At 37.5% G+C, this 16095-nt stretch overlaps 1 protein-coding gene across 2 annotated transcripts in view; it reads left to right on the forward strand.

The window, feature by feature from the left end:
• LOC145675647 (uncharacterized) overlaps positions 1-16095 on the forward strand; it is a 920247-nt gene that overhangs the window by 379879 nt on the left and 524273 nt on the right. For both annotated transcript variants that reach the window (XM_081746206.1, XM_081746207.1), the window contains exon 3: positions 14114-14181. In XM_081746206.1, the coding sequence (XP_081602332.1) occupies positions 14114-14181 (68 nt within the window). The remainder of the gene's footprint in view (positions 1-14113; positions 14182-16095) is intronic.

A 16095-nucleotide genomic window follows, 5' to 3' on the forward strand; every position in this document is an offset into this window, starting at 1 on the left:
TTATTTTTGCCTTCTTTCTATAAATTACAAATTAGATGAGTTTTACGATAATGTTATTCTACACGCGAAAATGCGAATCGGAAGAATTTTCAGTGTTGCCATCCATATAAATTACAGTGTGACCAGAGTTTGAATTACCCAAAAATCTAGGTTAAGGCAGCGAGTAGAAAAATGGACTCACCGCTAATTGATGACGTACGTGCTGATTTTGTTCCTTGTTAACTACTTTTTAAATAACATTATTATTATTACATAAGTTACTACAAAATAAACACAAATATTATTTAAAATGTAGATAACAAGGAACAAAGACAACATGATTAGTCATCAATTACCGTTGAGTCAATTTTTCTACTCGCTGACTTAACCTAGATTTTTGGGTAATTCAAATTCTGATCACACTGTAATTTATATGGATGGCAACACTGAAAATTCTTCCGATTCACATTTTCGGGTGTAGAATAATATTATCTATTATTGTGGTAAGTTACATTTCATTATCTCTTTTCACTTACGAAAAACGGGCAAAACAAAAATTGTTAGCTTTTAAAAAAATATTTAGTAGTTTGCCCCCTTAAGGAATAAACTGTGATCATGTTTATATTAGAATTATATGAAACATATAATAATAAGGAATCTCGCTTGAAATATAAGCCCATGAAATTTGTTTGTTTCTTTGCAGTTTAACATCCATTTGTCAACATCATGATTATATAAGATGTGGTATTATTTTAGATAGATCAATTCAAAACGGGCTACCGTGCGTAACCGACGAGAACAGAAATTAATATTGACATCACGCGACCTCAGTACCTGCTATGTGCATTAGGCTACGAAATCTAAATATAAGATGTCACTCACTTGATAGTTTGGCTTTATTACGTAGATGATAGATGAAGTACTGTCCTTGGGTTCTTAAGAGGCCTCATCCCGGCGAAATTAAAATAGCCCAAATTTTATAGTAATTATGTGATATCTTCAAATAGATAAAAGATAATCGAAATGTGGAACAAGAGCGCCCTAGACAATATTATTTTGCGTGAGATACCGTTATCACAAGTCACCTAGTGTCTTTCCGTTTTTCAGCCTTTTTGAAACGCGAAATTAAATGCCGATTTTCAAAATGGCTGGAAATCGAAAGCAGATAAATGAGACGTGATAACGGTATCTCGCTTAAAATGATATTGTCTAGGACGCTCTTGTTCCACATTTCGATTAACTTTTATCTATTTGAAGATATCACATAATTACTGTAAAATTAGCGGTATTTTAATTTCGTCGGGATGAGGCCTCTTACGGATGATATGTGATACTTTTGCATTACTGACTTTTGGATCAAGTGCGTAAAGAACAGCCAATAAAAGTACCAGTTGTGATCAAAAAATACAGTGAATAATTTTATTTGAAACAAAATAATAAACTTAAATGGAATTTGATTTAATCTACTTGGCTAGCAATGCACTTGTTCCAACGTTGAACCCATGACTTGAAGAATATCTGGAAGGATTCTTTTGGAAAGACGTTCGGCTGCTTTATCGTGGCCCTCTCAATGTTAGGAATAATGTCCAAACATTTTCCTTTAAGCACGGTTTTAACTTTGGGGAAGATCCAGAAGTCACATTATGTTATATCTGGAGAGTACGGTGGATGTCTACAAACAGGAATATTTTTTTGGCCAGAAACTCGTTAGTCAAAAGTCTGGGAACGAATTTCGTACTCACTCTTCTCATTTCCAAATTCGTGGCTAAAATGCTTTGTACGGACCTGTACAAGATGTTTAGTTGTTTGAAAAGTTCTTGAATAGTTATTCGCTTATTTGAGCGAATAGCTTTTTGCCGCTTTTTGCACGTTTTCTCTTGGTTTTGAAGTTAATAGAGGTTAATGGACGTCTTCTATTGAACCATTTTCGCTGTTTAAACGCTCATACCACTTGAAATAGTCTTCAGACTTACAACATTATCGCCATACTCCAATTTCAACTTTTCATGAGTTTCTTTGGCACTTTTTTTCAACTTGAAACAGAACTTAATGTTTTCACGCGTTGTTGATGCGCGACAGACACGCTAAACACAACCGCACTCTAGCTGCTCTGGACGGTGACTGACAAGTCAGAACGTGTTCCAACTTGATGCTGCCTGTTTCAACAGATCAGGCTAACTAACTCTATGGTCTATGGAACTAGGAGGTTCAATACCGCGTTCACAAAACCTCTCCACTGACTTTTATCCTAGACAAGTGAATCCAGTTTCTACTTGATATTCCTATTTCTGCGAGATCCATCTTAATATTGTCTTCCTATCTGCGCCTAGGTCTTCCTAATGATCGTCTCTCGATTGGTCTTCCAGTTAAGACTTCGAAAGCGTTTTCTTTCACTATGGCTGCATGAAATAGGGTCGGATCCAGGACAGACTTCTGGGGGGAGGTGAGTTCTAATACTGCTATTTAGAGCTACTTGTAAGAGGTTCAAACTCTGGGTTTTATTTATATATAAAATAAGAAAGTTTCCTTTTCTGGGGAGGGAATTGCCCCCATCGCCTCCCTTGGATCCACCACTGACATGAAATGTCCACCTGATCCTCCTAGAGTAGATGACCCTAAAAATGTTTGGTAAACTGTATAAATTATGTAGTTCCTCGTTATGAAGTTTCCACCATTCCCCATTCCCGTTTCTCTTGGGTCCGAATATTCGTCTCAGAAATTTGTTCTCAAATACTTTCAGTCTGCGTTCTTCCCTCAAAATAAGCGACCATGTTTCGCAACCATACAGAACAACAGGCATGATTATCATTTTATATATTTTAAGCTTCAAATTCTTCGACAGAATTCGCGGCGATAAGATATTTTGAAGTTAATAATAATACGAATTCCTGCTTTTAATCGACATTTAATTTGTCCGTGAATATGGTTTTCATCTGTTAATAATGATCCTAGATATTTGAAATAAGTAACACAAAATGAGAAAATGAAATGAAATCTTGAAGTTGAACGTCCTACGGTTATGCCGGCAAGGATGAAGAAGACGGTGATGATGAGAAATGAATGAAATGGTGGAATGAATAAAGTTAGGTGAAACGGGAGATCCTCGAGAAAACCCACGCACACGGTGTTTGTCCACTACAAAGTTCGATTGGTGTGGGCTGGGATCAAACCAAGAACCCCATGCACCAGAGGTGAACGCGCTACTACTGAGTCACGGCGGCTTCGTAACTCAAAAATAGTGAAATAAATATTTTCACTGCTATCTGTTATTTTTGTGAAAGCTTCGAAAACTGCGTTGGTATGCAAACTGATAAAAGACGGCTTTAATTTAAAGCAATTTGATCTATAAATATAGGAAGGAAGCTAAACCTTAAGGTCTATAACCCTTCTATTAAAATCGTGTTGATTCTAGCGAAAGAAAACATATCCACACCAAAAACGTTTTTTTTTTTTATTATATAAAACTTTTAATAGGAAAGGATAGAATAAGTTTATTTGCTCAATTAAAGTAAAAGTTTGCTCTTCCTGCTTCTCGAAGTTCATTCTTCTTTCATTTCTCTCTTCTTCTTCTCTGCGTCTGCCGAGACGCTTCCATGAACCCACCATTTGATGGATCTATCAGCGTCCATTATTTATCCCCGTTTTCCTCCCATTAAAAAAGCGAACAATGCTGGCGACGACTGGACTTTGGCTTTGGCACATCGTCAGACTTAAAAGCAGGAAGTGAACACAGTGTAATGCGATTTTTGGTGACGTCAAAAGGTTAAGGGGACACTAAAATAAGTCCATCTCTCTCTCTTTCTTTCTTGTGCTCGTCTTAAAGAGATGTGTTAGTTGGTTAGGCAGATACTCATTATCTTTCTCACTTGATGTAGGACAAAGTTCACTTGAAGTAAATAGCTTTTAGGAATGAATATATTTTATTGTAATCATTTAGGATCCTTTGGAATTAATGACTTAGCTGTTTTGCTACCTAAATTGAGAACTCAATTCCATAACTCTATGTGCGGCCATTTTTTTATTTTTTAAATATTTTTCTATTATCTACTTTTTAGACTTGAAAATTATCCAATCCATAAGTAAGGATTTTTTTTTGGGGGGGGTTCTATGTCGTTGGTCCATCTGTCGACAGATAATACGAGATGTGATCAAAGAATACGGTGAATAATTTTATTAGAAATAAAGTAATAAGCTTACATGGAATTTGATTTAATCAAAGTACTGTCCTTGGCTATCAATTTACTTATTCCAACGTTGAATCCATGACTATAATCATTTCTGGAAGGCTTTTTTTGGGAGGGGGAGGCGTTTAGCTGCTCTGTTGTGGACCTCTCAGTATCAGGAATGACGTCAAAACATTTAAGAGTGGTTTTAATTTTTGGTAAGAGCGAGAAGTCGCATGGTGCTATATCTGGAGAACAGTGAATGTAGACAGACAGGAATAATTTTTTCGGATAAATTCTCGCGGATCAAAAGCAATTTGTGTGACACGGCGCGTTTTCGTGGTGAAGAAGGAAGCTATTTGCCCATTTATTCGGCTGTTAAAATCCTTTTCATGAATTCATACGAGATGCTTAGTTCCTACGAAAGCTCTCGAATAGCTTTCTCATAGGCATTCAGCATCTCAAGAGTAAGTTCGATCTTCGATCTTTATACCTCTACTCAAATCGAGACCGGTAAAAATCGAAGATTTTTGGTTTCAGCTCTGATTGTCATAGAGAAAGGATTGTAAATGATCGCGAGAAGCAATTATATATATATATATATATATATATATATATATATATATATATATATATATATATATATATATATATATATATGGCCGGATTTAGGAAGGTGCGAAGATGCACGTGCATCCCCCCCCCCTTCGTTGTAAATATACACTATCTAAAATGAGAACCTAGCAGTGAAAAAGCAACATTCTCCGTAACTTTCTGCTGTCATGTGTCTGTTTGAGGCTTAAAAGAAAGCTTAGTTTTGCAAAAGCAATAGTTTAAGCCGGTTATCTGATGGTTGAAGGAAAAGGATTCACTGAACAAAGCAGTATTCTTCATTCACACCATTGATACCTAAAGGCATTTAAAAACTTAAAAATTTAAATCAAATGTAGCGGTAGTTATTGGTGCACCTCCTTCAACAAATCCTGAATCCGGCCCTATATATATATATGAAGGGTCGGATTCAGGATTTTCTGGTGGGGGTGTTGCACCAATAACTATCAGTACATTTGAATTGAATTGGAATTTTTAAAAATGCCTTTAGGCATCTGTGGTGCGAGTGAGAAAATGGTTTAGGAATGTTAAGTGTCTGTTCTCGGTGAATACTTTTCTTTCAACTTTTAGAAAATTGGCTTAAACTATCGATTTTGCAAAACTTTTCTTTGTTTTAAGCCCAAACAGAAACATGACAGCAGAAATTTTCGGAAAGTGTTGCTATTTTCACTGCCAGTTTCTCACTTTAGGTAGTGTATATTTACAACGAAATGGGGTGCACGTGCACCTTTGCACCCCCTAAATCCGGCCCTGTATTTATATATGGAACCTGTTATCCCAACATATTTGGTCTAGGAATTAATTCGTGCGGGTGGACAAGAGATGGCGCAACGAACGGAGCGTCCCACAGTTCCGTGTATCCACACATGTGTTGCAAACCCCTGTCATCGCGTATCGTTCGTAGTATAGGGCAGTGGATTAAAGCGTCAACAACACCAGTTTGTAGTTAAGTGAACATGGCGAAATTTGTGCCTGATAAAGTGTTTTTGCGGGGTGTCCTGCTGCATTACTTTAACATGCAGAAAAGTGCGACTGAAAGTCATCGTATTTTGGTGGAAGTGTATGGTGACCATGCTCTAGCTGAGCGAAGCGGTTTGGTCAGAAGTGGTTTGCACGGTTTAGAAGTGGTGATTTCGGCTTGGCAGACCAAGAGCGAGCTGGACAGCCAAAAAAATTTCAAGACGAAGAATTGACAGCATTGCTCGAGCAGGATTCGTGTCAAACGCAGGAACAACTTGCAGCAGCATTAGGCGTTGATCAAACAACAGTCTCCAAACGCTTGAAAGCCATGGGAATGATTCAAAAGATGTCACATTGGGTTCCACATGAATTGAAAGACAGAGACGTTGAAAGACGAATAACCATTTGCGAATTGCTGCTTCAACGACAGAGCAGAAAGGGGTTTCTGCATCGAATTATTACGGGTGATGAGAAGTGGATCCATTACGAGAACCCTAAACGAAAAAAGGCCTGGGTGAAACCAGGTGAACCAGGTCCATCACAACCAAAACGAGATATTCACTGTGCAAAGGTTATGCTGTGCATATGGTGGGATATGAAAGGTGTGGTGTACTATGAGCTGCTGCAACCGGGTGAAACTATGAATGGAGAACGTTATCGACGACAATTAATGCGTTTGAAGCAAGCTCTGGCCAGAACACGACCAGAATGGGAGAACAGACATGATAAACTTATTGTTCAACATGATAACGCTCGCCCACATGTTGCAAAACCGGTCAAAACCTATTTAGAAAATGTCGGATGGGAAGTTTTACCCCACTGCCGTATTCACCAGACGTTGCTCCTTCGGACTACTACTTGTTCGATTGCATGAACAACGATTTGATTGGACAGCGATTTACTTATTCAGAAGATATCGAAACATGTGTCTCTGACTGGATCGCTTCCAAGGATGAGGACTTCTTTCGCCACGGAATCCGTACATTGCCTGACAGATGGGCGAAAGTGGTGGCTAGCGATGGGCAATATTTTTGTTAAGGTATTTATGTATTTTGTGTTTGTACTACAGCTTCAATGTATGCGTACCAACCGCACGAATTAATTCCTAGACCAAATATATAAATAATGTTGGGATAGCAGATTCCATCTCCCACTTCCATAGTACAATTCAGGTTTCAATATTGATTCCTTTTTACAGTGGTGCCCCCCCCCTTATGTCCATGACGCACCCCCCCAATTGTCTACCCGTAAGTGTTCTTCCATGAAAAAAATCTTCTTTTCGATTAATTTTTGCACTCCCTGAAACATATTTATACAGATTTTTACCCCCCCAAATATTTCAATGACGCACTTTGCGTCATAGTCCCCCCTTGTGGGCACCCCTGCTTTTTAGTAAAAGTTGAAACAGATAACAAGAAACTGTTTTTGATATGGATTGAACGTCCGAAGAGCAATTTCCATGTGCGACTTCATCCTAACGTAGCCACAGGTTCTAGATTTACTAATGGGTTGTTCAATATGTAAGTATCCTTAAGCTGTAAACAAAATTATATTTTTTTTATACATACACGTGTAAGTTTGGTAATATATGCAATTTAAGCAGTAAAATAGACTTACTTGAAAGCTCAAGTGGAAACTTGCAAAATCAGTTTGAGATTGAATTAGTTTGAAAAATCGGCAAATAAGTCAATTTTGAAATGGTACAACAATTTTGTAGCTAAGTTTCCGCATCAATTCGATTCTTTTTGTTGAATGAAATTTTAGCACATGCATGTCGTTGCCGTCGGGTGAGCGTTATTTTGAAGTTAATTTCACTCCCTTCTAGTGGTAGGAAGATTTTGCAAATAAACAAGAAATAAATTATTTAAGTCCTCAATGTATCCAGTGATATCTTATACTTCGATATATTCCGATAAATTGTGATTTTTATGGCAACCTCAATTCAAGGACTGTTTTCGTCGGCATGCTGCATGATTGTTGCTGGAAGCTAGATGTGACTTGAATATATAAATTCTAAAATGTAGCTGTTAACGGTGTTGATCACCTGAATGACCTTTGTTTTTTCCAGTCTATTGATTTATAAAGAAATTAGTTTGAAATGAACAGAGAATGCAATACTTTGCTTTTACATACATGTTACTTATGTAAGTCTAGATAAATATATCTTGCATTCAGTGGTGACGGATCTAGACGGAGGCCAAGGAAACCTATTTTATTTTTATTATTAACATATTTTTTTTTTCATTTAAAAGTTTATACTAAACTCATGATATACCTAGTATAGTCTGGGTTCGAGCTGCCCCCTTGTTTTGACTTTCTAGATCCACCACTGCCTGTATTGTAAAAAATAAATGTGATATATAATTTTATTATTTGAGAATCAAATTTAATTTTATCCTTTAATTGCCAAGCATTGAGGAATTCTCGTAAAATTGTTTTTTGTTTTCATATTTGAAATACGTTTCCCTAACCATGATGTCATAATTTTTTTTATTTTTTATTTTATTTATTTATTTATTTTGTATTTTGGATTCAAAGAACAGGATGTTTATTTTATAGCTAGATTATCCTGAAATAGCTAAACATGTGTTTCTAGTGAATCACATTGTATGTAATATCAATTAAATTTAGGAATGTTTCTCAGAAGTAATTAGCAGCATTTGCGTTGAAATATCTACCCACAGACTAAGAAAACATAAATAAAACAAATTTTCTCAGAACTCGGGAAATAAAGCTGCTCTGGTGCTGAAGTGGGTTGTAACTTATTGACGAAGATTACAACTATCTAAACAAGTGATCCGCAAATCACGTATATACATATTGTACGAAGGTAATAATAACAATAATAATAACAAAACCTTTCAAAAACATAAACATTATGGCAAAATTATTTCAGTGATCCAGCGGAACGACTTTTGAGAATAGAAACCTGAGACATATATTCGGATCCAAGAGGAATGGGAATGCAAAACGGCGGAAACTTCATAACGAGGAACTGCATAATTAATAACGTTTACCGAACGTTGTTAGGGTCATCAAGTCTAGGAGGTTCAGATGAACAAATCATGTAGCCAGAGTGGAAGAAAGTAGGAACGCTTTCCAAGTTTTAACTACAAATCCAATCAGAAAACGACCATTGGGAATACCTAAACCTACATGGCAGGACAATATTAAGATGGATCGTGCAGAAATAGGAATACGGAGTTGAAACTAGATCCAATTGGCTAAGAACAAAAGTCAATGAAGAGCTTTCGTGAACGCGGCATCGAACCTCCGTGTTTTATAGTCCATAGTGCTAGTCAGTTAGTTTGTTTAATAGAACAACTAAAATTAAAATGATATGAAAACAGGCTCTCAACATTAAAACTTATTACTTTCATAGGGAGAAGGTTACTGGAACTCAAGGGTCTAGGCTGTGGAGATGGCGTCCTAAGGAAGGTCGAAATAGAAAGCAAAAACACTAATTAAACGATCATTCAAGTTATCATTAGTGCAAATAACGCAATAGAAATCTTGTTACTTGTAAGCAATAGGACCATATAAATGGTTAAGCAAGACTACATTTATATATTCCAATATTCTATAGGTAGAGTCAATAATGTAAACAGAATTATTTTAACCCTTCAACTTTTTACTATAAAAAATTTGTACAAGTCTTTAAATGATCTAAATAAATGTTCTCCGTGTAAGATAGGAATAATTCCTTTCGGCACCCGATGCTCTCTTGGTAGGATTTTGTCTTAGCTCATAGCAGTCTCAGACGGGATAGTTTTACATTCCGTAACCCATGGCAGTCTCGGGAGTAAGTATTAGGATAACTGTCCGTAGCCCATAGTGATCAGGACAGAAGGTATTGTTGGTGAGCGATCACCACTGGCACTGATAACTTATTGGTAACGTCACTCGCTTTTATAGCCTTCCTCTTGGAAGGAGGACATGTGGAGGGGTTGTCGGATTTCTTCGTGGCTTTCCGTGTTCTCTTCGTTTCTACTTGAAAGGCGCAGTTTCCTTCTGTCACCTGACACTGTGTGTTTATAATCGGAAAAACACGTGTTTATTCTGGACACATATGGCTTATAGTACGTGAGGATGTATGGATCCTTAGTAATATAATCCAAATTGAATTCGAAAAAGCAGAGAACATTTAGTAGCCTTGAAGAAGGAATCAGTAAATTCAAAATGTATAAATTGCACCTTGTTTCAAAGATAATAGAAAAAATAGTTCTCATACTATAAATCAATGAGCTAAGTAATATTAATGAAGCGGGAGCTTTTCACTATTCATTAATGAAGATTAATCAGTTGAAAAAGAAATGTAGTTAAGCCAATCATGCTATCTCAAAATAAAAATAAGAGCTTAGTACTTATCTGTTGATTTAATTGTTCTGATGATTTCAATACTGGAAGAACACAACATAATACTGACACTTAAAATAAAATAACAACATGCCAATAACTTCACGTAGCTGACAGGCGTTTTCACGTCCTAACACACCGGAGTCTCACTCACTAATAATCGTTCACCAGCGCTCGTGTATAGAATAAAACAATTAGCGGTGGTTTACAACACAAAACTGTTACGGAACAAACACATATCTTCTCCAAATTACAAATGAGGTTAAAAGAACTGTCACAAGCTTAATTTCTTTAAATATTAATTTCCTCTATATTTTATATACGTATGAATGATATGTATATCCAAAAAGCCCACATGGCGTAACAGTTCATTTGAAGACCTGAGCCGCTCCAACGCCATCTGTCAGCGACTGGCTGAATTACGTCTAGTCTAGCGTCGAACACGGGGTCAGCGCGCTGTGTCGTCCTGTCACTAGTCGTCGTATCGTAGACCTAGAAGCTGTCACTTCTTTCATTCACGTCACTACCTAGCTTGCTTTACGACGCTGGGTGGACGCAGAAAATTGGGAAGCACCGGCCGGAAATCGAACCCGAGAACACGCGGACGTGAGTCCAACGTTCCAACCATTAGACTAGATGACCTAGATGACTCCCAATGCTATGTATATCACAAAGATTAAACACATATTGTGTTCGTATTAAATATTTTATAAATAATATATTTTTTAAAAAAATGTGTAATGTATCAGCAAAACTGGTTTGCTTTGAAATAGAGGTAGTAAGTAAAAGTATTATATATATATATATATCTTGGTTACCAGCATAGCTATTTTTAGCATTAAGGCTGAGTGGCAGCAACAAAAAAAAACATTTTATTTTTTCATCAGCTGGGACGACACTTTTTCTGAAATTGAAATAAACAAAGCGGTTAACACGAGATGTAGTGTTTTCCTTCATACGAGTTGTAGGCAGAAGTGAGACAATGCACTTCAACCCCTCTTTCCATTTATCTTTTTGCTATCCTCTCGGTAGTTTCCTTCTGAAGCACATGTAAACAAAGATTCAACTGGCTGTGTTGAGCATATTTTTAAAAGATGTGGTTGTGAAAGAACTTTTTTATTCTTTATTTACAGTTGAGCTTCAAAAGATGAATGTTTTATTTTTATTTTCGTCAGTTGACAGCCAACATTGTCATCTTAGTCGATTTTTATCTTTTCCTTTAAAATAATCGTAACTCAGAGCCTAGCAGCATAGACACTTGGTCCTACATTGGGAAACGGTAGACTATTTAAGTATCAACGTTGTCCCCACGTTATAATTGGTTGCTTTTCTAAACCGTAGCCAATCAATTCAATTGTTAACGTGACCCTTAAGAAAGAAGGAACATTGTGATTGGTAGTGCAAATTCGCAACTGATTATGGTAGCCAATTGACGGGAATTTTACTGACAGGGTGTGAAATAATGCCGGTGGCTTGTGCAGAGTCCTTACCAGCCATGCGACCATTATTTTCATGTTTATTTGACGTCGAAAATGATCTGAAACAAGGAGAGGCATTATATTCAACTTTGTTCTGGAGTACAGTAAAAGGAAAATCAATGACAATAACCAGGGCCTAGAGCTGAATGGTATTCACCTGGTTATGGTGTATACTAATGACGCAAATCTGACAGAGAATGATAGGAAAACAATATAAAGAAATGCAGTTGCCGTATTAAACGCTTGCAGCGACGTAGGTTTAGAAGTAAATGCAGAACAAAGTAAACACATGGAAATTCGCTGGGATCGTAATATTTTAAGTTACGGATGAGTCAAAATATCAAATAATATCTTTGACAATGTACCTAGATGCTTTCAAATATCTACGATCAATATTAACAAACCAAAATCATATGCACTGAGGAATTAAATGTCAACTAAAAGCAGGGAATTCGTGTTATAATTTAGTTCAAAAGTTTTTGCCAGGGCATATAGTTAGTAAGTTTTTTTTATTTGATACTATCAAAATATTGATAGGAACATCTAAGTGAAATTTTACTTTCATTCGTGTTACCTAACATTTTATGAGGGTCAAGTATATATTTCAAGCACTGTACAATCCTCGCGGAGAGCATTAGGGGTGATTGGTTCCCTCTACAAACACTACCTTTCTATTTGTTTATATATAAAATATTGCACTACTTTAATTTCATTTGATGTAAAACTGTTTGATGCCTACATTAATAACCCCGGAGACAGTAAGCCCCTTCCTAATGGCCTTTCTGGATTCGCTAGTGGTTTCAAGCTTTAAAATTGAATTATTCTTTGTCTGTTTTACATGGTATAAAGAGTACTTTAAGGTTATAATCATGTTTTTATTATTGTAATGTATGGTAGAGACGGTAGACGTTTCTTTCCCCTCAGCTTTTATTATCAGAAGTTTTATACAAGTTCCTTATACACTGTGCTACAAATAAGTAGATATCTCTAAATAATAGTCCTTTCTGTATGAGTTTGGACCTCCTGCCCATAGCAGCGCAGAGGTGGGTTAGTGTCTCTTGCCCAGTGCAGCGTGGAGATAGGATAGGAATTTCTTGCCCAGAGCAGCACAGAAGCAAGGTTAGGAAGTCTCTCCTGCTCAAAGCAACGTGAACTCCATCAGGATTCTGCCGCCTACAGTTGGACAATTTGTCCATGCCGACCAGATGCCGCGGTCGGATTGCCGGCGCCGGACACCGGCCTCTTTCCGCGCGATTTTCGACCACGACGAACAGTTACCTTGCCGAGCAGTCGGCAAATAGCCGGAAATGAGTATTAAATGCGTCGGCGCCACCGTCGAAAAGAGGCCTTCATAAGAAGTCGGCAGAGGGTCATAAACAGGCCTTTTTGACTGTTTTGCCGACTCTGACGGTCAGCAATAGTCGGCAAAGGGCATTTTATTTTACGATTTTCAACCACCTGCTGCCTCGGCAAAAGGTCGGCAACTTTGAACAAGTAGATCGTCGTGTCGCCGCGGACGGGTGCCGGCTGCCTCCGGCGACGGTGGCAATCCCACTTTCCGGCCGCGACTTCCTGATGGGGAAGAGAAAAATAGGAATGATCAGCTGGAACGGATATCTTCTGGCTCTGGAAACTGGATGCAGTTGACTAAGGATAGAAGTCAGTGGAGAGCTTTTGTGAACGCGGCATTGAACCTCCGGGTACCATAGGCCATAGAGTTAGTTAGTTAGTTAGTTAGTTAGCATGAAAAATACATTGACATAATTGCTGGCTTAGCAGGCTAAGATGTTTCCTAGTGACGCCATAATCGACACGTTGATTTGCACTCTTGAAAGAGGCGGGGTGGGGGGTTTGTTCTAGAACATTACATCTTTCAGTTTCATGTTATAGAGCCGTGTATTACCCTGGTATATAATTCAGCCCTTTTTGTTCCAATTTGGTACTATTTTTCAGCCCATTTCAGAGCTAGGACTGTGGTAACACTGCCGTGAAAGAAGTGCATTGAAATCAACGTGAATCATTTGCAGCACTTCTTATGATATGGGAGTGCGCGTATATTGTAATAATAGTAATAATATAGTTGATTCAGTCTGGGAATACTTTCTCGTGGTCTACTCTGTATATAAATATATAGCATTTTCTTAGAATTAAATGTTACCATCTACTGACGGAGAACGAAAATTTTAGGATTTGTTTCACAAATTTCCAACTACAATCTCATCAATATACGGTGGTGGTAGATGTCGTATACTGCTTGAAAGTATACTTTACTATAGTTGAAAGCAAATATATTCTGAATTACTAGAGCAATTACTTATGAGTACAGATGTGTTTTAAATTCTAAATGGTATTTTTGTACAAATCCTAAGAAGACTAAATTTTAGGATGGCATTGTTGTTATTTACAGAAAGTGTGCGTAGTAGTCAGTTGGGTATTAAACATTTTTGGATATTCTTTAAGTTTCTTAGAACACATGAAAAATGCTTTATGCGTAAGTTTATTTATGTTTTAAATGTGCAACTGTTCAGTGGCTTAATACATTTATTGGTTTTACTTTCTTCACAGGTTGCGATACCGTCTCGTACAAAGCAGGACAATCTATCAAATCCAGTTTATCCTTCCTCTTCTTAAAGGTAAGTCTTTGACATACTCCCGTATAGTTAATACTCATTTGCTATCTTTGAGCCCAAAATTTGTAGGTAAGTGTGTGTATGAAGGTAGCTGAAAACATTCTTTTCCATATTCTTAAAATGAAAACCAAATATGAAAAACAAAATGCAAGAGCTTTAGCTACATGTTGTATAACCTGACCAGCGAACGAGTGCGGGCGGCCGGTTTCGGAACTAAAATGCAAGCAGCAGTGTTTCTAACCGGATTATTTGTAATCAATCTATCACAGTTCTTTTTGTCCTGTTCGTAATAAACCTCTTCACGCATATGCTCAAGTCAGGGGCAGATCCATGGGCAGGGCGATTGCTCACCCCCAGAATAGGATATTTTTATTTTAAAAATAAAACCTAAGAATTTTCACCTTTGTATTATAAATGCAAAATAAAACTTAAAACAGGTAGACCTACTTTTTTTTGTTTTACGTTGCGGAAGTCAAATAAAGTAATAAATTGCAAGACATTATTTACATTGGCGTTCTTCCTCAAAAAATGTCCATCTTCAATATCGCAGGTGGCCATTTCTGTTCTAGAAATAGCAGACAATAGCTACTTCTCCTTTTCTAAAGTTCTTTTACTTTTTTTTGCTATACACTGTTACCTTGATTTGACTTCTAACGACCGCCCCCAAACATTCAACCTGGATCCGCCCCTGGTTCAAGTTAAGACAAACAGTTTCAAAAGTTATTGAAGTTATTTGCAGACATCTTAAGAAACAAGCAAAAAACAAACAACAACAAATACACTCTTCATATTAACTTGCGAACAAACTAGCGAGCAGCGTTTTACAGGCTGCTCCTGTTTTATAATGACATCGAATAAAACGTAACCTATTTTTATACAATCTGCTTAATACACGGTAGAAGCAAGGGGCGGATCCAGGACCGACTTTTGGGGAAGCGGTGGGTTGTCATACTGCTACTTTTAAGGGCTCCAAACTTTGGTATGGGTTTTATTTATACATATAAAATAAGAAAGTTTCCTCTTCTGGGGTGGGGGCGATCGGCCCAATCCACCTCCCCTGGATCCGCTCCTGGTAGAAGCTCACTGAATTGTCAATTGAGCTATGTTATTCTTAAATTGGTAATTCCCATTCATATATCACTACATCTGCATTACTGCAGGAATGGTTCACTTCAACCACATAACTTACGGCGTTTTTTATTAAGCGGAAAGAAATTTGGCTATGCATAACATCTAAACTGCAACTTTTAAAAACCATTGGATACACTGCAGAGTGAAACTCTCCGCTCCCCTGTCCCACCGCGCTTGCCAAGAAACTGATGTAAACACAACAGCAGCGTCATCCTCCCAAAACCGCACTGCTATCCTGGTCGGGTATTAATATCCTGAATGGTTGTGTTTACAAACGCCCAACATGTGCTTCTATTTACAAGTATCAACCATGTGCGTCTTACTACTATTACTATGGCTGCAAACTACGAAGACAATAGACACAACAATTGGTCACATGACAACGAGGGAACAGCAGTACCACTGCATCACCTGGAGCACCTATATAACCGAGACATCAGTTTGTGACTGGTAATCCCTCCTCTTGCTTGATCTGGACCTCTAGGAGATACCTATTCAAAAAGCCCCTAGTTTGCTTCGGAACTCTTCTTGCTCGGAGCTCTGTTGGGCATCTTAACCTCAATCACCTAACTTGCTTCGGAGCTCTGTGACTCTTAATACCCTCACTGGTTGCATGGAACATTGCAGATCCTAAAATTCACTCCTTCTAGCTTACGTTGGAGCTCTGTGGAGACCCTGCCCTAGGCTGCTCGAACCTTTGGTCACCTGTCTTTACCTAGTATTAGAGAATTTACATTATACAGTAGTAATATCTTTATATGTATACTGTTATTAGTGGATTTTATA

Source organism: Thermobia domestica, chromosome 18, assembly GCF_964235325.1.
Source record: "Thermobia domestica chromosome 18, izTheDome1.hap1.1, whole genome shotgun sequence".
NCBI lineage: Eukaryota > Metazoa > Arthropoda > Insecta > Zygentoma > Lepismatidae > Thermobia > Thermobia domestica.